General features: G+C 39.9%; 2 protein-coding genes across 2 annotated transcripts; one reads left to right on the top strand and one right to left on the bottom strand.

Moving 5' to 3' along the window:
* Positions 1-72: 72 nt before the first annotated feature.
* Positions 73-9,986, bottom strand: LOC147176973 (nuclear receptor-binding protein-like). Its single transcript, XM_086071369.1, has 18 exons — positions 9,798-9,986; positions 9,140-9,496; positions 8,834-8,956; positions 8,625-8,726; positions 8,417-8,506; positions 7,482-7,522; positions 7,301-7,395; positions 6,970-7,053; positions 6,402-6,460; positions 6,215-6,313; positions 5,879-6,011; positions 5,705-5,795; positions 5,543-5,593; positions 5,044-5,179; positions 4,891-4,944; positions 4,744-4,807; positions 3,256-3,311; positions 73-1,921 (listed from the first exon to the last, which is right to left on the bottom strand). The coding sequence occupies exons 2-18, from the start codon at positions 9,359-9,361 to the stop codon at positions 1,862-1,864; spliced, it is 1,560 nt and encodes a 519-aa protein (XP_085927495.1). The 5' UTR covers positions 9,362-9,496; positions 9,798-9,986; the 3' UTR covers positions 73-1,861.
* A 743-nt stretch (positions 9,987-10,729) lies between these two features.
* Positions 10,730-21,681, top strand: kctd3 (potassium channel tetramerization domain containing 3). Its single transcript, XM_086071448.1, has 19 exons — positions 10,730-11,192; positions 11,438-11,491; positions 12,025-12,070; positions 12,286-12,359; positions 12,446-12,504; positions 12,873-12,953; positions 13,016-13,159; positions 13,231-13,315; positions 13,378-13,568; positions 13,656-13,771; positions 15,134-15,221; positions 15,311-15,427; positions 15,938-16,108; positions 16,207-16,362; positions 16,438-16,534; positions 17,676-17,869; positions 18,000-18,138; positions 18,217-18,342; positions 19,634-21,681. Exons 1-19 carry the CDS (start codon positions 11,122-11,124, stop codon positions 20,142-20,144), a joined length of 2,520 nt encoding a protein of 839 aa, XP_085927574.1. The 5' UTR covers positions 10,730-11,121; the 3' UTR covers positions 20,145-21,681.
* The last annotated feature ends 1,312 nt before the right edge of the window (positions 21,682-22,993 follow it).

The following is a 22,993-nucleotide window of genomic DNA, read 5'->3' on the forward strand; positions in this document are numbered from 1 at the left end:
ATCAATATAATTGATTTATATCAAAATATGCCACTATTGTACCGATGCAGCAAATATAGCAAATTAACAAAGAAGCTTTTCACACATTTATTTGAAAGAGCAGACATAATTTGCACATTCTGTCAAGATACACCAATTAGAAAAAAAACAGTGACATTCCTGTCATAACCAAAACCCAAATACAACCTTTGGAAGAAAACAACAACAGTTGAACACCATCAACACACACAGAGATGACTTGAAATAACATGAATTTAAGTACTCTTGATTCACTTGATGTCTGTTTTTCCTGGCTATGTGTTGTTGGACGGGTTCATCAATTTGAACACTTGCACCTATAATGCAACCTCTAAAATCGAATTGGAATTTAAACAACATTTTCTGGGGAATACGCCTCATTTGGAGGTAAATTCATCATGAGAGTTCAGCTCAGGAAGAATCTTAAAGACCAACTACGCAAGTACAGTATATTTCACAATTATTTTTGGCGTTGTAGGTTTGAATTGAGCAATGCCACCACAGAAGGGTACCAGCGGTGACTAGAAACTGATGCGTGATATTGGAAAGTGCTACCGGATTGTACAGAACAATATTGACAGTAATAAAAGAAGATTGGAATGTACATTGTAAAGGAACTCTCGAAAGCAACAATGACATAACCGGACCCACTCCACCTGACTCGTTCATGGCTTTGTGCAAAATAGCCACGTGGTCGGTTTTCCGGTATCTGTCCAGGCTGCTCAGTACAATATGGCTAACTCAATAAGTCAAGAATGGTAATAAAAACAACACAATATACATCGTGTCTCAAAGTTAAGGGAGACTACATATATTACAGTTCTGTTTCAACTACTGTACAATTGACTATGTAACAGATTTTTATAACTGATCCCAATTGCAAAAATAGTTTCCAAATGGTAACACATTGGAAATGATCAATAGAATGGATTGTTACGACTTGGGAGGTAACGGGCTGTTCTGGTTTTGGTGTTCTTGATGTCTGTCATGTGCGGACACGGAGGTTGCAAAGCACAACGTCAAGAAGATGTCAAAGGCAACAAATGGATCAAATTGTCATTCAACTAAAGTGAAATGAAAATAAAAGGCAAAAGCCAATAAAGTTTGCAAAATTGCCAAGATACCATGACGGTGTGAACGGGGAACACATATTACACTCATTATCTGTAACATAAATACAATGTGTGAAATTCTCTCCTGAAAATGGATGTACGTTAAAAACCTTTTTTTTAACAACAGTATATGGCAGCTGATTTCAGTATAAAAGGCACAGCCAATAATAAAGTACTGTAGGTAAAACAACGAATAAGACAAAGGAAGCAAAGTGAGATGAGAGATTTTTAAAGTGGAGTGACATATAAAAACAAAGAGCAAGAGAAAAACAGTAACACTGAGTTCACAGCCCCCTGACAGTAACAGTTTCCATATTCTCTGCAAGATTGTCAGCACAAACACGTCAAACTGAAACGTGTTCTTGTTCCAAAGGCTCGCTAAACAACTGAGCATTCAACCGTTAACGTTTGTTGCTTTTGCACACTACAGTTGTGAGACTAACACTTTCAATTGAACCTGACAGGATGGGTCAAAGAGTTGGGAATGTGCTGTCGTGAAAAAAAGACCAATGAGAATCAATCAACGGGGTGGATCATGTGACTTGACGACACGGAAAGGCACGGCCTAGCTTATTTGGTATCGTTTAAATGCACTTGTGAAGTTCAACCCTGATGTCACAGAAACGTACACATTTTTCGTTTTGTTTTTGGTCACATTCAATTTCAAGAATCCAGCATGTCGAGTGCTTTTGAAGGGAAAATGTAACAGACTTGTTGTGGAGCACCTGGTGCTAGTTAAGCGCTTGACTGAAGCTTTCTTGAAGGAATGAGGCTATTTTGGTTTGGTCCATCTGCGGAGAGAACACAGAAAACTTAATACATGATGACACATGAAACACGTATATAATTAAGGGGGAAATAATGTCCAGCCGCATTAGGATGTGGTCTGTTGAGGATCATAAAATTATGCTTTTATTCCCATAATATTGACTCACAAAATGGCTTCTTAGCTCTTGAAAACATTATTTCCATGAAAAAAAAAAAAAATATATATATATATATATATATATTAGTGCTGTCAAAGTTAAAGCGTTAACTGATAAATTATTCACAAAAAATTATCGCATTAATCATAAATTAACGCAAATTAATCGCACTAGTAATTTTGACCATAGATATCCTTTAGCGTGACAGCGGATGGCTACGTTTAAGGTAGCACAGGTTGTGTTTTAGCAATAAACATAATTACACGCATTAAAGTAAAGCATTTAATAAATGTTTGCCTATCACATTTAGAATATATGTCAAAATATTGGGATAATTTTTTCCCCATTTTAAATTATGCAAGTAATTAACTGATTAGAAAAAGAGGAGGATGAATGGTGCAGTGGATCAAAAAATGTTGAAGACGTCCTCATAACATTAAATGTCAAAAGAATCAACACTTAATCGGTGCTCTTCAAATTTGGCTGGGAAAAAAAATGTTGATAAAAAAGGCTTTTTTTAAAAAAATAAATTAAGCGATTCATCGTGATTAATAAAAATTCTAAGATGTGATTAATCTGATTTAAAAAAATATATCGTTTGACAGCTCTATATATATATATTTTTTTTTTGTCACAATGTTGCAATTTGTAACTTTTCTCTCAATAAAATATGTCATCTAAATTAATTTCCTTCTTCATTGTGGCCATATTGCTCCTTTGTAGTAAGCTGCCAACTATTACAACAAATACAGCAAATTACCATGGGTAAACAATTGACGACACCCACCATTTTGTGTTGTGCCTTCTTGGTGTTGAGCTTTGCTTTGGAAAAGATTATGCTTTTCGTCATACCTATTCCATTCCTTAGGGTGCTTGCTGAAAAGTATTTATATTGGTAACTTCCTTGCCTACAAATGTCTACCAAGGCAACTGAATGCACGGTTTACTGCACTAAATATGGACCCAAAGTCCCTCCACTCTTGCACACTCAGCTGCGTGAACAATACATTAGTGTGGGTGGGAAAGTGGGCCAAAGTGTACATATATGCATATGCAATAGCATTTTTTTAAATCAGGTTCTTCAAGTGGAACTCACTAAAGGGGATGCAGCACAGTCAGCAGTCATTCTTCCTCACAGTTCCACCCACCCACACAGTCAGTCTCATAAAAAATAAATAAAAAAAGTACAATATACACACCTCACAGATGAAGCCCAGTTGCACCAATTCTCCAGCCAAATCTTGAACATTTTCATCTGCAACCCAAAGTCGTAAAGATGTTACATCCCTTTCACACAACTAGAATATGTCGCTCACAAAATCCTGCCCAGGTGACATTTTCATTACCCCCCCCCCCCCCCCTCGCCCCTATACTTCATATACGTTACTCAAGAAATGTTGTTCTTACATTATCATCTTATTTTTTATTTTCATAGCAAGGATGGACATGTAATTAGTCATTTCAAGACAACTTTTTTTTATGCCAAATTTAAACTGAGGGCAAGTCATTTATAAAGAGACAAAAGGGGCAAAGGTCCAAGTATTGAGCCCTGTGGAATACCCATTTTTACATTTAGAAATGGAGATTTATTTTGAAGTATGATACATTTGATGTACATCTTAGAAGGATGACCACTATCCAGAATTAATAAGTGCTTCTCAAACCTAATGACAAAATTTTTAACAATTTAAAGAACCCATGACAGGCCTGCAGTGCGGTCCATGCAGACATTGAAGGGGATCAAATAGTTTGTCGATAAGGAAGCCTGACATTCTTAAAAGGGGTTAAAACCAGCAAAAACTGCTCGGCTCTGCCTCTGCGTGTACATGCAGTGTGAAAAAAAAAAAAAAAAAAAAGAGCGTGCGCGTAAAAGCAGAGGAGATTAAGTGTCCAAGTGTGTCAGTGACACAAGAAACTGCAAGCGGCGAAGAGACGGACAGATTTCGACACAAGAGGTGACAGCTGTCAGCTGCAGTCTCCACTCGAGGGCCGCCTCCTGACACACTTGGAACGTTACACGTCACACATACCTGCGTGTGCAAGTCCATTCATTATTCTGTCATTTCCATTCCGTTTGTCACAGGATGTCACATATGTAAATGTGTATGAGTTAAAATAGTTGCTTTTAGCTTAATATAATGATCTCCTGCAGGTTTCCCCGCTCCAAGGCAGCTGATTTCAATCAGGAACGTTATCAGGCTTATGCAGAGCTTGCTGATGAGCTGATCATATATCAGCTGTTTTGGAGAAGGGAAATATCCAAAATCTGCAGGATTACGGTCCTCGAGGACTGAGTTTTCCCCACCCCTGATTTAATAACTTGATGCTAATAATGTATTATTTTTTATATCTCGTGTGCCCACCCCTGATCTAAACAGATGTGTCAAGAGAAAAAAAAAAAATCCGACATGCAATCTGCTGAAACGCAAAGTGCGAGGTTGTAGGAGGCAGTCTCTGCTGAAAATAGTTAGCACGCTCTGTCAGGCATCTCACGCTCACTTTCACACATGCCTCGGTGCACACATATGGACACATCCTCAATATTAACACTGTGAGAGGAGAAAAAAAATGACAGCACAATTGTAATAGGCAATGATGTCATAAACACCAAATGCTGTACAAACCCTTCTACGCTTGGTGTTAAATGTACTTTTAGCGTGCGTATGCGCTAGAGGTGCGAGGCTTACGAGGTAACATGTCACAGCTTAGATGTCTGTTCAGCTTGTCCTCCAGCTTCAGCAGCAACGTCAGCTAAACAACCAGGAAGAGGAAGCATTACATTTTGTAAATCATCCTTTTGCATGTCCTATAATTCCAAGGGTAAATAGGCTTACATGATATTTGGGTCCCTCTTCAATGAGTTCAACATTGCACTGCATATGGATGACCTGAAGGAGGCAGACAGAAAGCTGAATTCATTCCCTTCTAATATAATAGGCACTTTCACATTCCTATCCAGAAATATGCACGGCGCCACACACACACACCCGCCGTGTCTCCAGCTCCGCAGGCTCAGGCGTGGGGGACTTGACCAAAGGAACGACAACGGGAGATTTAACATTCTGCTGTTGGGGCTGCTTTGGAGAGGAAAGGCCGAACGCCGTTAGGGGATAAATCCCGTTTCTGATTGAGGGAGAACGGGGACAGAGATTGGCTTTCAGAGGCTTCGACAATGCAGAAGAAAGATGACTTGGTAAAGTATGCGCCTATTGCTTAGCAACCCAACCTGTAGGCTGCAATATAAAAGTAGTGTGGCATAAGAAAGGAAAATAAAATGAACCCAGTGCAGGTCAACAAGGCTTATTAATGTGTAAAGAAGTGAAAGCACCGTTTGAGGATAACAAAGAGAAAAGGGGAAATGAAACAGATCACTTCTGCCCCCAAGTGGAGAAATGGGACAGGGTCATCTTTTGTGAGCAGAATCTTGAACAAGACAACCTTATGGAAACATTACATTATTATCAAAACATGACTTTTTTTTCTTACCGAACATCCTCCAGGAATTTATCAAGTTCCAAGGCAGGAAATTGTGAGAGTCTAGAGGAAAAAACATTGGAAATATGAGCCGTTTAACTGCCATTCAAAAGCCAACTCGATGTGATGATTCTCATAGCCAGTGACAAAGACGGTGTAAGGGTGTCCCCTTACTTGAGCTGAACATCATCTTTCCTGTCAGCGATAATGAGATTAGGGTCCAAGTTTTTGGTTATTTCCTCCAGGGCGTTCTCTGGGATCATGTCTGGATGGACAATTACAAGCCAGCAACAATCAATCTGTATTATCTCTGTTTCTACAAACATCTCCTATTTAATGGGGTCTCACATTGATGGCTGACAATACAGTGAGCGGCAAGCAGCTTCAGTAGTGGCACTTCAAACAGAGCCTGGTTAAAGAGCAGCTCTCGGGCGGTGGGCCTCGTACACGGGTCGCAATCCAGGCACTTCTGAATGAGCTCCTAAAAAGCGCACGACACAAAATCTGTTCAATGAGGAAATATAACTAAAGTTTGGCATGGTATGTCAAGTTTTCCAGAGCCAATCTTAATACTAAACTTAAGCTGTAAAATCCATCCAGCCACCCATTTTCTATAGTTTATCCGCATCATTGTCGCTTGTAGACAAACACCTGACATACGCTCACACCGATATTCGGCCTTACCCTTTGTAGCGGGTCCTCCAGCAGCTGTATGGCAGTATTGACGGCATCCTCCGACACGTACGAAGACTCTCCATTTCCTTGGATCTCCAAAAGAGCCATCTGCAATGCACCAATAGTATATTAACGTCTTACGCTGGCCTTGAGCACGCCTCATTTTTTTAATTCTGTTTGTGGGTCACTTCAGCACCTCGAGGGCGCACATGCCGAATGAGTAGATGTCTACAGCTGTGCTCACGTCGGTGACGGCTGCAACGAGACGAGGACGAAGACAATAAGAGACAAAAATGTCCACCACAAGTCAAGCATCAGCACAATGTCAGTGAGTTTCTTGTCTGCTTCCGGAGTACTGTCGAGGTTCCCTTGAGCAAGGCACCAATCCAACCACACCACCGTTAAAAGAGGTCCAGTCGTGTTTACGTGCCGCTTTCCCTATGACATCTTCTTTTTTTTTGCAACCTTCATGTGTATGATCTCTGTGTGGTGTGCAACACGAATATAAAGCAGCGGATTACAAGGTGTATAATAAAACTACTACTGTACATGTAAATCTTCCTCTGGCACCCTCTGCTGGTGGAGTTGAGCAGAACGCCTTTTCTACAGAACCTAGTGGTGCACTGCAATTGCAATAAAGACCACTATATTCTATTCTCTAGCCTTAACTGTGCGGACTTTCACACATAATCTAGTCTGAATTGGTCTCATTCAGTGTTGGAGCCATTTATGCAGACGAGTTGTGTTGTTTAGCCTTCTCTTACCTCCATATTCCGGGGCAAAGAAATGCAAGTTCTTCTGCTCCTCGTGGCATGTCTTCACATGGTTGTTGATGGTGTCTGGAGCAACTGTAGAACAAACGGGATTAAGAAAAAAAAATTGAGGATCAAAAGTAACTTCATCGAGTTGGGTAGAAAAAGCACAAACAGCATTTGTAGTTTGGTCTTCAAAGTAGAGTCTTTTGTGTACCCAGATTAAAATAGAGTTTCTAACCATATTATACAATTACGCAATGACAATCAATGCACAGGATTGTCTCGCAACGAATGAAAACTATGTGAGTGAAAGTCCCCCCCCCCTTTTTTTTTTAAATACCTGATCCGATCTTGATGAGCCCGTTGTGCTGGATGAAGATGGTGTCGCAGGTCAGGTTGCCGTGGATGATGGGGGGGTCACATGAGTGGAGATAACTGCAGGACAGCAACAACAATGACTCGTGTACATTATTTCCTTCTGTGTGCATGTGACCATGAGAGTGGAAGAGCATGAGACCAACCAAAGAGCTGATAGGATCTGCGTGCACCATCTCTTCCAAGCCTGTTAGAAGTACACGTCATCATCAAAAGACTTGTTTTGACAAACGCCACTTTGTATCTAGTATCTACTGTGCATTAACGCTGCAAATAATCACACACTAAATCTGCAATTAATCAATTTAACCCAAAATAATGTAAACCTCCTAAATGTGATTTTTTCAAAATTATATAAAATATGTAAATATACTGATTATAAAGTCAACATCATTAAAATGTTGTTTAGTGACACAAGTCCGCGTAGCAATTGACAAGTGTAATGGTGTGACTTTGTAAGGAAGTGCTGCCTCCGTCAGGGAAAATTAAATCCACACTGTCTTGTAGAGGCCAGCAGTTGCTTTTTTGGGGGATTTGTAGCTCTATGTGCAGCCAGCTAGTCGTCATGGTAATGAAATCCATACTCACAATTGGTCCATATAAGATGGGTGGACTTGCGTGACACAAGGCTCTCAAAAGGGCTAAGAATTAGGGTGTGTAAAGTGTTCTATAATTCTTGATCCTTGCGGTATTTGGATGAAAACATCTCACAGACCCGCTATTAAAAACAAATGGGAACAGTTTTAAATTGTGAAAACAAACAAACCCATATGTCTCCTTTCAAATCACTGCATTGTGTGCATTGACATAATAGTGTAAATACGTCTGTGCTTGCACTGGGACCCCTCAGGTCTTTTTTGGCACAGATTAACTCATATCCCAGAACCGGTTTCCATCCCAGACTTTGCATTTCAATTCTTGAATTCCTGTGGTGCATCAAGCATTAATTTTTTAAACGTAGGTTGTGCCTAAAGTTCCACACACTAATGTCCTCAATGTTCAACTACTTTATCTACATGTTATACCTCCTGAATGTTTGCATTGTTTCATTTGATAGCGCAAATCCATAGTCATTTATTACCTTTTCATTCATGGCCTTGTGATTCTTTTTGGTCTTCTTCAGAAACTGCTTCAAACTTCCTGATGACATGTACTCAGTAATGAAAATCACCTAAGAGAAGATGATAAATGCTTGTTTGAATATTTAATAAGGAATAACTATAAGTAGCCGCACTGTATTTATCTATATGTGAAGACACTAGAATGTGTATTCAGTTAACATGACTCACCCTGGCCCGGTTCTCTTTAGTGTCAATCCAGTACTTGTGGAACTTGACAATATTTGCATGCTCCAAATGCATCAGGTTATCAAAAACAGCCTTCACTTTCTCCTGAACACATTGTGAATGTATGAAGTTTTTAAACAAATTCACAAATCACAATCTTGAAATCGACCCATTGTAGCCAGTTATCCATTTGTTGTGAAATGAGGCCTGACCTCCAGCAGCTTGAAGTTCTTCCTCTCCGAGAACTTGACTTCATTCCACACCACCTCCACCCCTTCCTCGGTATCCATGGCCAAGTATGCCGTGTCTATCCCGGGAACGTTTCGCTGATTCACCTAAAAATAATTCAATCACAAGATTCTATTTTTAACTGCATGACAACAGCAACCACAACGTCAATACATGAACTAAAGAGTGTTTAATTTGGTTGAATAATTGATCAATTCATTATAACGACATGAATTGGAAATAATACAATTAGCTACCTGTCTGTAAGTCTGTCCTTCCAAGTGCCTTACCTCCTCTCTTCGCTTCTGCCAACGGCCACAGGGACTCTCCTCCAGGATGTCAGACTCGTCTTCACTTTCCTCCTCCTCTTCAGTGGTGGTAGAGGCAGGGGGCTGTGTGTTGGCCCCACTTTGTACCTGCTGCGCATTACAAGACATGTGCCCTGCCGCCGTGGACTCGGCTGTGTTGGCCTCTGCAGGCGGGGGTCCTTTCCCCTCTGCCTCCGCAATCATGGTACCACTTTTCCAGGCTGGACTGTCCTCCTCTCCGCTCCTGCTACCGAGTTGCGTGAGTGACGGCGGGCCTCGTTCTTTTGAGTTATTTACACGTCCATCTTCTCAGAAGGCCTGCCTTTCTATTATCGGAGGCTGCAAACACATGACAGCTAGGATGAAGTGGGAGCTCATAAACACAAGAACACTCAGCATTAACACCTCTCTCTTCTCTGGACGTCCTTTTAAGCTCGTTGCGAAAAAAAGAACGAGCTTTGCTCAAACACTACGCATTCTAAGACTCCAGACAATATCATTTACGTAAGTCTCTCGCTATTATCAACATTCAGCGTTGTCGCGCACTCCTTCGCTAACTTTCACTGCTAACCAAGCTAATAAAAGGTAAATAAACAGCGCGCTAGCATGACATTAGTCCGCCGTAAACGAAGAACTTTACCGTGTAGCACAAAGTCGACGCCACGTTAAGTAGTGCGGCGTTACATGTTGGTGGAAAGAGCTGTGAAAAAGGAGCAAAAATAGCAAAAAGGGAGAGTTAAACGACTTCGTCGGGAAATTTGCTGTTAGTTTTCAAGTCTCCTGTGGCAGGAGTGGGAGGGGCAGGACAGCTCTTGAGGAGCACCTCTTTGCGCAAATCGACGCAATGTAACTTCAATGTCTCGACCAACGCAGGAAATCACAATTTCACAATTTTAAAACTTGAATTTACTTGCAGTATTATAAATAATTGCATAAACATCCGTGACAGTCAGCCTAGTGGTTGTGTAACAGATCTAGTGTTTTTGTTTGAAATGGTAGGTCATCGTCGTAATATACGTTAGACATGTGACAGTCAAATTAACGATAAAATACATTTAAAACATGTTTGTATCCACTGTAACTACGCATAAACAAACAAACAACCACACAAATAATCAGGAGAACACTTTGAAGTCTAGTCAAGATAGTGAACCTCTCGCACCACCTGGTTTGAATAGGAAGAAAAGCGGTTACTCGGTTGTTTAGTGCCATTTGATTTTTATAACAGACAGATGGGCCAGGTTATTCGTTGAAGATGTAAAAACAAACAAACAAAAAAACAACTTAATTATGTATATCAAGCTGTTCCCTTCAATATTAAAATAGTCATTCGTTCTCATTTTTTATTTTAATTAAATTAACAAAAGTGTGATGAGATGAAGAAGTACACATTTTGAATTGACCCAAATAATGCAAATGACTTGACTTATGTTATTGTCCGGTGTATGCGTGTCGTACGTCAATCAATATAATTCCATATTTAGTAGTACAGAACCATACAATACATTTTAGAAAACACGAGAGCTCTGGCACGCGGAAGTGTCTTCAGGCGAAAGCGGAAGTAGTTCAAGATGAGCCTCTCGTTCTCGGTATTCAACGCGTTGTACTCCCGACACAGCTGGTTCACGTTGCAGCGCAAGATGTTATTTACGATGAACACGAGAGTCTGGCAGTGATGCGAACGCGCCCGTGGACGACAAGAGAGCTCTACGCTGTTACCATTTTGGATTTTAAAAGCCCACTGTGTTTGTTGGGATAGAAAAACAAAGGTCGTCCACATTTCGATCGCGCGTATTAGGGGTGTTTTCATGGAGCGACGGAGGGTGTCAGGCTGTTGGGTCTGGAGTGACACCAGCTGAGCTAACCGAGAGGCGCCCGATCTTAGCGTGATATTAGCATGCTAGCTGATGTGATGAAGCGCTGACGCTGATCTACTTTGAACCGCTCGTTGCCGGGCTCACATCATGGCGACCAGCGGCTGCGACCTGACGACGGGGATGGGGGAAATCATCCAGCTGAACGTGGGTGGGACGCGGTAAGTCCCGTTTCCGTGGACATGATGGTCACCGTGGGGGTAATTTGAGAAACTGGCGTGTAAGATGAGATGTGCATGGATGCTGTTTGCACACATACTTGCACTTCATTTATGTTTGGCAGCAGTAAAGTCCTCCTTTTCTTGGACCATGTTCATGCATGCATGCAAATGTCATTCTGCATTAGCCATAACATCACTGCTTTTTTAATATCAATAGCAACGTAGCTGTGTCACTTGTGTTGTAGGTTCAGCACCTCCAGACAAACCCTCATGTGGATCCCTGACTCTTTCTTCTCGAGGTACTAACAACATTCATTTGTCATGATTATTCTTTTGGAAATGAGAAATTGTGGGTTATCCGAGGACAAGCAGATGACGTCACCACACGCCCACAAAAACACGTCAGTCCAGTCAAGAGATTGTATTATTGCAATTTGCAGAGAAGTAGACATGTTCTATTATCTCATCGTTGTCCACGCTTTATGCGTCACTGTTGGCTCCAGTTGCTCTGTGGTTTGGAAGATTATGCAAAATAGTAATCAGTTACACCTATATATGATTTATATCTATCATATGCAATGTAAACACTGTTTTTCTCCCAAGATTACGTATTAATGCTCCCATCAACATGCGTATTAAGTTGTAGGTGATGGCAGCAAAGCACTACATGAAGCTCCTCAACATAGTTCCTTGGCATCAACATTGAAAAACAAACAAAAATGACACCATTAAAGTTTTGTCTTGTTATATCTAAGACCAGATGAAGTGACCTGCAGTGGAAAAACTCCACGCAAGGAACAAATATGAAAATGCTTGTGTGTGTATGTTGCAGTTTGCTGAGTGGAAGAATATCCACTCTTCGGGATGAAACTGGAGCTGTAAGTACAGACATTGTTTCTGCATCCAAAACGAGGAGAATACATTTTTCTTATGACGCAGCATCCACAGTGCTCAATTATTAAAATGTCTTTTTGTTTTAAATTTATGTTGAAAAATGCATTGCTTTAAAATACATAATTAAACATTTCAAGCAATGGTCATAATCTCAGTCAGTTTAGCGTATTATTCTTAACATCTTTTTGTCCTCGTCTAGATATTTATTGACCGAGACCCCACAGCCTTTGCACCAATTTTAAATTTTCTCCGAACCAAAGAACTGGACCTGCGGTAAGAAGCCATTCAAACATTATGCTCTAATGTCATCAATGTCTTATAGGAAAAAATAATAAATCTACTTGTATATTTCTTCACAGAGGCGTCAACATCAGCGTTCTGCGGCATGAATCTGAATTCTACGGCATAACTCCCTTAGGCAAGTCTCAGAATAATTGGAAAGTAACTGACATGTCATTTATTGTGTTCCCGCAGTTGATATGTTCTCATCTCATCATTTGTCAGAACGTGGGCAACAACTGCAATAGAATTTGATTTATAATAAGTGACGTTAGCACTTCCAAGGGAACTGTTTGATTGTTTTACTTCCTGTTTCACTGTTGGAACTTCCCGTCATTGTCATTGCACTTGAATAGAAGAGGTTACTTACCTTTGTGGTCACTAATCAAGGCGCATGCATGCGTGATATAAAAGTAATAAAAATAGAAATGAGGTTCACCTTTTGAATTGAACTACTTCAAATAAACGAACTTTTATCACAACAAGAAATATTTTGTGTGTGTTTAGTGCGGCGCCTTCTGCTGTGCGAAGAACTGGACCGCTCGTCATGTGGCAGCGTTCTCTTCCATGGTTACCTTTCGCCACCAGGTAAAACCCACTTACGCCCGTTTGTGAGAACGTAAACGTGACAGATCGGTGTCGTTTCTCAGCTATCCCCGGCCGCAAGTCCAGCTCCACCTCGTCCTGTGACGAGCGTCCGGGTCCCAGTGGAGCGGAGGGATTCAGCTATGTCGGTGCCCCTCCTCACCCTCCCCTCCCCTGCTCACCGGAATTAGATGACGCTCATAAACTTGGTGAGTGACTGGAAGAAGGTGCACTTGTGTACGTGTGTGCTATATTGTCACGTGGTCCGTTTCCTGTTCAGGACCAGACCCTCGCAAGGTGCTGATCATAGCAGGACACCACAACTGGATTGTAGCGGCGTATGCGCACTTTGTCATCTGCTACAGGTAATTCTACAAACGTCACATCTGTAAGAAAGTCTCAAATGCTGACGACATGTTCCCGACAGGATAAAGGAATCTACCGGCTGGCAGCAGGTGTTCTCGTCTCCCTGCCTTGACTGGACCATTGAACGCGTCGCACTGAACGCCAAGGTGGTGGGCGGTCCGCACGGAGACAAGGACAAGATGGTGGCCGCCGCCTCCGAAAGCAGCATCGTCCTCTGGAGCATCCAAGATGGAGGCAGCGGCAACGAGATAGGTCAACGAGGGCACAAGAAGAATATGAAAGATGCTTGATCGGTTTTATTAAAATAGACTTACTTTATATTTGATCCGCTCCCACCAGGCGTGTTCAGCCTCAGTGTGCCTGTGGATGATCTCTTCTTCATCGGAAACCAGCTGGTGGCAACGAGCCACACTGGGAAGGTTGGCGTGTGGAATGCTGTGACGCAGCACTGGCAGGTCTTTGTGTGCTCTTCACTTAACTTGATTGTGTCCTGGATGGACAAACAATGGTATTTGCACTAATATTGTTATATATATATATATATATATATATATATATATATATATATATATATATATATATATATATATATATATATATATATATATATATATATATATATATATATATATATATATATATATATATATATATATATATATATATATATATATATATATATATATATATATATATATATATATATAAAATAGAGTTATACTACTCTATATTTGTACCACAATTCTGTTCAAAAAGTCCTGTAACATTGCAGATTTTTGTGTGAAATGAAGCTGCTAATTGTTTCTGCCTCAAATTCTGTAATTAAAGCCTGCTTTTGCACTTCTGGTTAGGTCAGGTGTGTGCAACCTGCGTCTCTGGAGCCACACATGGCTCTTCAGTCCCTCTCCTGTGGCTCCCAGTGGATTGCTAGAAAAAAAACAGTGGAAATTAATATTATTTTTTTAATATATATATTTGTATTTTTTCGATAATATAATAATATTTTAGATAAAAAAACCTAATAATTAAATGTTCAAAAAAAATTCTGAATCAAACATTTTTAGTTAATAAAATACCTAAATATTTCCAAAAAAGTAACCATAAAACGCCCAAACAGGAAGAGGAAAAACAGAAAATTCCCCCAAAATGTCCATGAAATTGCCAGAGAATTGAAAACAAAAGTCAGAAAATAAAGGTTAAAAAGTAACCTAAAATGTCCAAAAACTAAAGAAAGGCAGAAAATTATCATAACATATTTTTGGAATTGCCAAAAAAAGCCAGAAAATGTATTATTATTTAATACTACTTTTACTACTATTAATAATACATAATAATAAAAGACATTCAAAAAAAATGTCCAAAACAAAAGAAGAAATCCCGAAAATTACCACAAAATGTCCAAAATGTCAGAAAATTGCTCGCAAAAAAGGCAGAAAAGATGCCCCTAAAAGGAAAAGGCAGAACATGACCATACTGTCCATAAAATTGCCCAAAATATAAATTTGACAGCGGCTCCAGACAGATTTTTGTTTGTTATTTAGCCTAAAATGACTCTTTTGACAGGCTGACCCCTGGGTTTGATGCAATCTACATTTTGTTTTCTTTTACTTGTGATGTGTAATAACAACGTTTCATCTAATTATATTAGGTGGTTGCTTTTTGTGTGCATAGATAGATAGAATCTTTATCGTCATTGTAACATGTACAACGAAAATTTAAGTGCCAAACCAGTCAGTGCAAAAACATTCAAGTCATATAAAACTCTAAAAGACATGCTATATAAGTCAAATAAATAAATATGTACGTCTATGTCCCAGGTTCAAGATGTTGTTCCCATCACCAGCTGTGACACGGCCGGGTCCTTCCTGTTACTGGGCTGCAACAATGGCTCCATCTACTATATTGGTACACACGCGGATGTTTTTTTGACAAGTCGCCAACATATTATCTCTTGAACTGTAATAGACGTACATTCATATTTCTGCTCTTGTCAGACATGCAAAAGTTTCCACTGAGGATGAAAGACAACGATCTCCTGGTGACGGAGCTTTATCACGATCCTTCAAATGATGCCATCACTGCGCTGTCTGTCTACCTCACACCTAAAACCAGTTAGTAATAAAATGTTACATTTAGGACAAATGAAAAGTAGTCAATTTATTTTTAGGAGTTTGTTCTTGAAAGCGGCAACTACTTCTACGGTCAAGTTAAAGGGCATTTTTATTTACACAAGAAATGTACAAAGGCTGCAAACTTTGCAACTTTAGATACATAGAGGAAGTAAATGCAATGCCTTGCTAAAGTTGGGGTTTGTTTTTTGTTGTTGTGAAGAGTCAAAACAAAGTTGTATACTATCATAAAGTGGAACGACATTTATACAATATTTTTTTTGTTTTTTTAAACAAAGAACTGAAAAGTGGCGCATGTGAAATCTATTCACCCTTTTTTCTCTCAGTGCAGCCAACTGACTTCCTTGATGATTTCTGAATGATTCAGTGTTGACCAAAATTACTTTATTAATCCCTTTAGGGACCTTAATGTGCTATGACAGTAAAGATAATTTAGCCTAGTGATAGAAAATGTATTTTTGTTGTTGTTGACTTGTGGCTTACTTCTCCCAGGTGTGAGCGGGAACTGGATCGAGATTGCATACGGGACCAGCAGCGGCGCAGTGCGAGTCATCGTGCAGCATCCAGAGACGGTCGGTTCGGGCCCGCAGCTCTTCCAGACTTTCACTGTGCACAGGAGCCCCGTGACCAAAATCATGTTGTCTGAGAAGCACCTGGTCTCAGGTGAGGTGGGCGGAGCCACAATGGCAGATCAGAGCGAATAATGAAAGTGAATATCACGGTTGTTTCATCCTCTCTTGTTCATTCTCCGCTGGCGTCAGTATGCGCCGACAACAACCACGTTCGCACATGGACGGTGACCCGCTTCCGAGGGATGATTTCCACCCAGCCGGGCTCCACGCCTTTGGCCTCCTTCAAAATACTCTCCCTGGAGGAAACGGAGAGTCACGGCAGCTACTGTTCAGGGAACGATATCGGTGAGACGAACCATCCTGGTGTCCTGAACATTGTTGAAAGGATTATCTCCTCCAGTTGACGCGTTGTGCTCTCAGGTCCGTTTGGAGAGCGAGATGATCAGCAGGTGTTCATCCAGAAGGTCGTCCCTATCACCAACAAGCTCTTTGTGAGGCTCTCGTCCACTGGGAAAAGGTACGTCAATAACAGACTTTTGTGCATCCAGACTTCCATATACGACAAAGAAGAGTACTAGTAGAAAAATAGAGTAGAAGCTAGGCTGTGCGATTAATACAAATGTGTTTTTTTAATTTTTTTTTTTACTTCATACGAAAAAAAGCTGGGTAAAAAATATTTCAAAGCAAATCCCAGAAGAGGAAAAAAATTAATGCAGAACTTGGTTAGTTGGAATAATCAAATTTTTATTTGCTTTTTCTATTGGTGAAAGGGGAAAAATTATAAATTACTATCTGGTAACTGCATTGCCGTGGGAAACTCTTCCTGTCATATTCCGTACGGTGAATGACTTGTAAGACAAATTATACAAATACTCAACCAACCAGAGTGAAATAAATCCTTCTACACAGCAACATGTGGCTCTTCAGTCCCTCTCCTGTGGCTTCCTGTGGATCGCGAGGAAAATTTTGTCGAAATTAATATATATATATATTTTTTACATGTTTGTATTTTTTAGATAAAATATTCTTCAAATGAATGAATGTTTAAAATAAAAATAAAAAAAAGAATTAAATGTTCCAAAAAATGCCAGAGCCCAAATTTTGTAGTTGTCAGAAAAAGATGAAAAAGTAAAAAAACAAAACAAAACTTAAATATTTCCAAAAAAGTTACCATAAATTGTACAAAAAGAGGAAAAGCAGAAAATTCCCATCAAAATGTCAGAGAATTGAATAAAAAAGGCAGATAATAAATGGTCAAAAAGTAACCTAAAATGTCCAAAAACAGAAGGCAGAAAATTACCATTAAAAATGTCAGAAAGTGTATTATTATTATTAATACTACAACAAATAATAACAATAAAAAGGCAGAAAAGTAAACATTCAAAAAATGTCCAAAAACAAAAGAAGAAATCTCAAAAAATACCATAAATTTTCCTTAAAATCTGAAGAAATTTGACAGCATATCCAGAGAGATTTTTTTTTAAAATTTAGCCTAAAATGTCTCTTTTGACAGGCTGACCCCTGGGTTAGATGCAATCTACATTTTGTATACAAGATTCAGACTCAGGGATGGTCTTTTACAGACATCTGACAATTGGATTTTACACCACCTTGTTCTCTTTCAGCTTTTTAGTTTTGAACTTGAAAATGTGTCGTAGAATCTGTGAAGTGCAGTCAGTGGACGGGTCCACCATCTCTTGCTTCATGGTGCGGGAGTGCGAAGGTTCGAGCCGGATGGGCTCGCGACCGCGCCGTTATCTCTTCACCGGCCACGGCAACGGCAGCATCCAATTGTGGGACCTGACCACCGCCATGGACACCGCCAACAAAGGAGAGGAGAAGAAGAAAGAAGGCAAGTGTCATGCCATTCTGTGGCAGATTACTTCGGGTCCCGTTGCTATGACGTCACATTATTTATGCGGAGCAGTTAGTAAGGTAGAGACAGAGTTCAATGGAACCTGAGCCTTAAAACTGTTGTGTAGATGTCGGCGGTCCCACAGAGGAGGAACTTCTGCAGCTGTTGGACCAGTGTGACCTGAGCACTTCCCGCTGCGCCACGCCAAACATCAGCCCCGCACCCTCGGTGCTGCAACACACGCGTCTCAGAGAATCTTGCTCAAGGTAAAGAAAGCGCCAAGAGGAAAGCTGCCGCTAGACAAAACCGTCACAGCATCACTGGTGTCGTCTGTCCTCCGTCAGTGTGCAGTTACAGGCTCAGGAAACCATTATTCCTGAGAACCAGGTGACCTACGGAGCTGTGCGGCCCTACAGGGAGAGCCCCCTGCTGGCCCGTGCCAGAAGAACAGAGTCCTTCCACAGCAACAGGTGAACAACTTTCTTTGACAAGGCAACCACCTTGTTGATTTGAGAGGGTGTCCGACCCATGCTGTTTTCGCTCAAATTCATTTGGTTGATCAATATTTAATGACATCCAAGTGTTGATAACGTACTTACTTATTGGTGCAGCGCAATAAATAAGAATTACTTTTTTTCAGTAGCTCAATCAAAGAAGTGAAATTTATATTGTGCAGTTTCACTACACAGAGATGAGTATTTCCCCATTTTATTTCTTATAATGTTGACTATAACGTACAGCTGATGGAAACACTAATAATTTACATTATATGAGGAAAAAATAGCAATGATTTTTATATAAGCTCAATCCATTTACCATTTAAATATATAAATTGGGTAGAAATGGGCATCAGGGTATTAAAATTACAGCTATGAAATGAACTTTTTTCTTTAAAAGTTTGGGTAAACAAAATCACATCCCCCCCATTGAACACAACCTATCATTTGTAAATAAAATATAGATTAGTAGAGAAGAAATGTGTATCATGCTTAAGTTCAAATAAATAAATGTTAACATCCTTCTGCTTTAATTATTCTTAGTAAGTCACAGTGTCCCATCACTGGTGAGTTATTTTTAGAATAGACCCATGGGGATACTCAGTTTGTCCTTGAGGTTAGCTACTACCTACTGACACCTTTTTCTTTTTTGTTTATTTATTTTTTTCTTGTAGGACAATGCATTTTAATCAGAGCAAAGAGGCATTTGCTTTTAGTATCTCGTCTTGCTCCCTCCCTCCTCCTCCGTGTACAAAGACGTGGCTCATTTGCTCAACTTTGCAAGCAGCCAGTCATATTGTGCCCTGCTTAGAAGTCCGCTCAAAAAAAGAAAATAAAAAAAAAAGAAAACAAGAGCTTATTAGTGGTGACAGCCAGTATTCGTGAATAGGGGTCTTCAGAAAAGTATGCATTTTCTTGCATGTTTAATAAATTCTTATAAAAGTGTATCGAAAATAAATCCTTTCTACCTTATCCTAAATTGAAATGCACCTGTATGTATTTTTTTTCAGTGATCTACATGTTAGTCATAATTGTCAACATACAGTATTTTCTCACGTAATGGCCAGTGGCTTCCTCCCACAAGACTAAATCCATAAATCCTTATAGGCGTGAATATGTTCGTGGTCTAAATGTGCTGAACGAATACCTTAAACCGGATAAGTAGTATGGAAAATGGATGGATGGATGGACGGCATATTAAAAACGATATAATTATTTTCAGCGAACTCAATCAAAATGGTCCTACCTCCATCTTTGTCCGCAGAGACTTCCAGAACTTCACGCTGAGTCGAGGCATCCTGGACAGCACAGATCAGAGCTCCGGTCAGCCCGCGGATGTCCGTCGTTCTCTCTGTGATTTTGGGTCCGAGGAGAGCGAGAGGCGGCTGTCCGCCATGGAGCTGTGGACCTGCCGCAGCAACAACGCAAACTCTTTGAGCCAGGAATCTCCACGGCAGCCCCCGGACAGCCCTGTCCCCGGAGGAGGCGACGTCAGACGGAAGGTGCACCCGCAACCCGAGGAGGGGGACGCCACGGGAACTTGTGGAGACGGAGTGAAGGTGGAGGGAGGTGCGAAAAAGAGGGGCGTGCTGGACGTGGGCTTTCTGGGGAGGAAGAGGGCGCCCCCGGTCCCTCTCCTCTCCTCGGGGTCCGAAGGTGGCGGCAGCGACTCCTCCGCCAACGCGTCTCCTTCTCCCACCAAACTGACGTCCTGCACGTCGCCGCGACACCGGAAGCTCACCGCTGAGTCGTCCAATCAGGACAGCAGCCTGTGACGGATTCTTGTGAGCGACAGCTTGGCTGGATTTACACTGCGTGGTTCAGGTGAATAAACTATGGTTGCGTAATTTATGGAAATGAAGCAGTCATTTAAAAATCAATTGAAGGTCTGCTCTTATTCGCAATTAAAATCAAATGAGCCAACTTAAACACTATGTAATTTTTCAGAATGGTATTATTTATGTATTATTTATATGGGATGACGTAATTGGGCACTTGGACCTGCAGTGGAAATCCAACGCAAGTCAACGGGGGTGACGCTCCCAACTTTCCTGTGATTCTGAACTTAGATGAGTCAATATAACTGGGATGAATGATGTTAATGGAAACATCACAAACTGGAGTCAAATGGTACATTCCCATTTTAGGTGAATACATAATATATTCGTCGTGTATATTTATATCACGCTGATTTCATTACAGCATGATTACTGACAGTAAAACAACAATTCCTAGTGTTTTACATTGACGGTCACAAAGGTGTGTCAGTTGTCAAGATGCACATCAGCAATGCGCAAACAGACAAGATGGACACATCGTGACAAGATGCACACGGTGTCTGCTTCCTGCTTCGAGTCTGCATTCACCACTTTGTTTTCTCATGCTTCATTGCATTGAAAGGCACATACAGTACATTGAATGCACGTGCTAAGCATGTATCATAAAAAAAGAAATACAGTCAAACGTTAATTAAGCGTATTGTGACTCACAAGATAAAACATTTTAGGGAAATTGAACACTTTAAAAATGTTCGCTACCTTTTAATACTGATGCATTATTTTAACTAAGCTGGTTTTTTTTAAAATGTTTTTCCACAGTGGTGCCTGCCTGTGCAAGATTACACAAATTATTTATATTTTTACAATTTCACAAAGATCCTACACTACATCACTTTATCATGTTTGTCTCATCTCGTGTGTGCCTTATTCAACTTGTTTTGACGCTTATCAGCCTGCTTGAAAAGACAAAAAGGCGTCACGTTACAGAATGACATCAGTATGAGGTGGAGAACTCGACATAATAGTGATCAATTTCAACGATCGGTGATGTAAATAGTCGATTATAACTGGAAATCGTGACAAACTAGTTAGCTGCATGTGATTCGTAAAGATGATGCACCTTGTATGTCAGGTTACATAAAGCCTTGCAAAGGCGCATTCAAAGAAATTGTCATAGAAAAAAACAAAAAACAATCCTACTATGATGGATTTATATCTGATGTTTTGTCGTCTTTGTATTGTTGACAATTATATAATATACACACAGCATATAACTGATACTATTGGACCTGACTGCATTTGCACTATGAACGCACATACTGTTATATTTTATATACAAGTATATAATAAATAATACATATATTTAATGTCTTAACATTCAAGTTGATCCGTGGTTGTGTTTACATGCTAAATATATGTGTGTTACGATAATAAATCATTGCTCTTGAATTGTATTGGAATACCATTTCCAGTTGCCTACAGCTGTGTCACCTAAGTGGACATTTTGGACACTCCAATAAAGAATTATAATGCAGTCAAGTTGTTTGTTCATTATTGGTTAAGATGGGCTATTCTCTGCTGGGCCCAACTTATAAACAATTTTACATAATTTGCCATGTGTCATTCAAAAAACGAAACGGAAAGACCTTCTAGTGATTACATCATTGTTAGCCTAATTGCAAAACTTCTTGTTTTTTTTCTAACTTATTAAAAAATCACACCAAGGCATTGTCTAAAAAGCTTGTTCTTACAAAAAAAAAAAGTTGGATCAATTTAAAACAATATAATTTTAACATACGATACATTATTATAAAGAAAAATCAGAAATATAATATATATATAAATATATATATATATTTTGGGAAGGAACTAAACAGGCTTGATAATAAAAAAGTAATGAAAATGAAATATATATTTAATTAAATGTATGCTAATACTGTAGAACATAATATAATAGAAATTAATATAAATAATAATGGATTAAAAGTAAATCAGTTGTAATAAATTAAATATAGATACAGTATATGAATATATTTCCAAGATATTATATAGTCATACTGATTTTAAAGCGTTAGCCAAATTGTCACCCGTGTCAAAGGTCAGATCAATACAGTACTCCGTTCTTGTTCCCACGTTTATAAAAAACAAAAAAACAGACTACATTTAACCAATACAATATAGAAGCTGATCTTTAAGATTATTATTTTTTCTGTTGGAAGATGATTAAAATGGCTGGGATGGTTTACTTTTGAAGTGTTCATCCGTAAGTACATTGTGGGTCCATGTAGTTAACGAACAAAACAACCCCCACAAAAAACAAATAAAAATCAAACAATCACAACCAGAATTTCCACCTGAATTTGTGGGTGTGTCTTCATTTCACTAACCTCCTCGTTCAGACAGTCTTCTCTTTTGAGACGGCGAGTGTCGTCACAATGATTTATGACTTTAATAAAACTCTGTGTGTGCGCGAGTGTGTGTGTGTGTGTGTGAGTAAGCGTGTGTGTAGCTCAGGGCCACACTGTCCTTTACAATCACTCCACACGCTCTCATTTCACCACCTCTCTCCCCTCCCTCTATGGCTGACAGTAGCTGTGAACATGCCCATGAATGTGTGTGTGTGCGCGCGCATGCCCTTGACTGGCGACCTTGAGTGAGGCCGTCGTTCTCGCTGCCACTTTTCTTCATTTTCCAACTTGCCTTGATGCTCCCTGAAGGCACGCAGGGGCAAAAAGTAAATTAACGCTGCGTCTTTTCGTATAGTGAAACCGGCTCCTGTGTGTATGCGCATGCACATGTGTGTACAGTCAGTGCTTGTGTGTACTAAGCCACTGTTTGGTGAACTC

The sequence above is a fragment of the Leptonotus elevatus genome, chromosome 3, assembly GCF_054856555.1.
Source record: "Leptonotus elevatus isolate MCC_2025b chromosome 3, RoL_Lele_1.0, whole genome shotgun sequence".
NCBI lineage: Eukaryota > Metazoa > Chordata > Actinopteri > Syngnathiformes > Syngnathidae > Leptonotus > Leptonotus elevatus.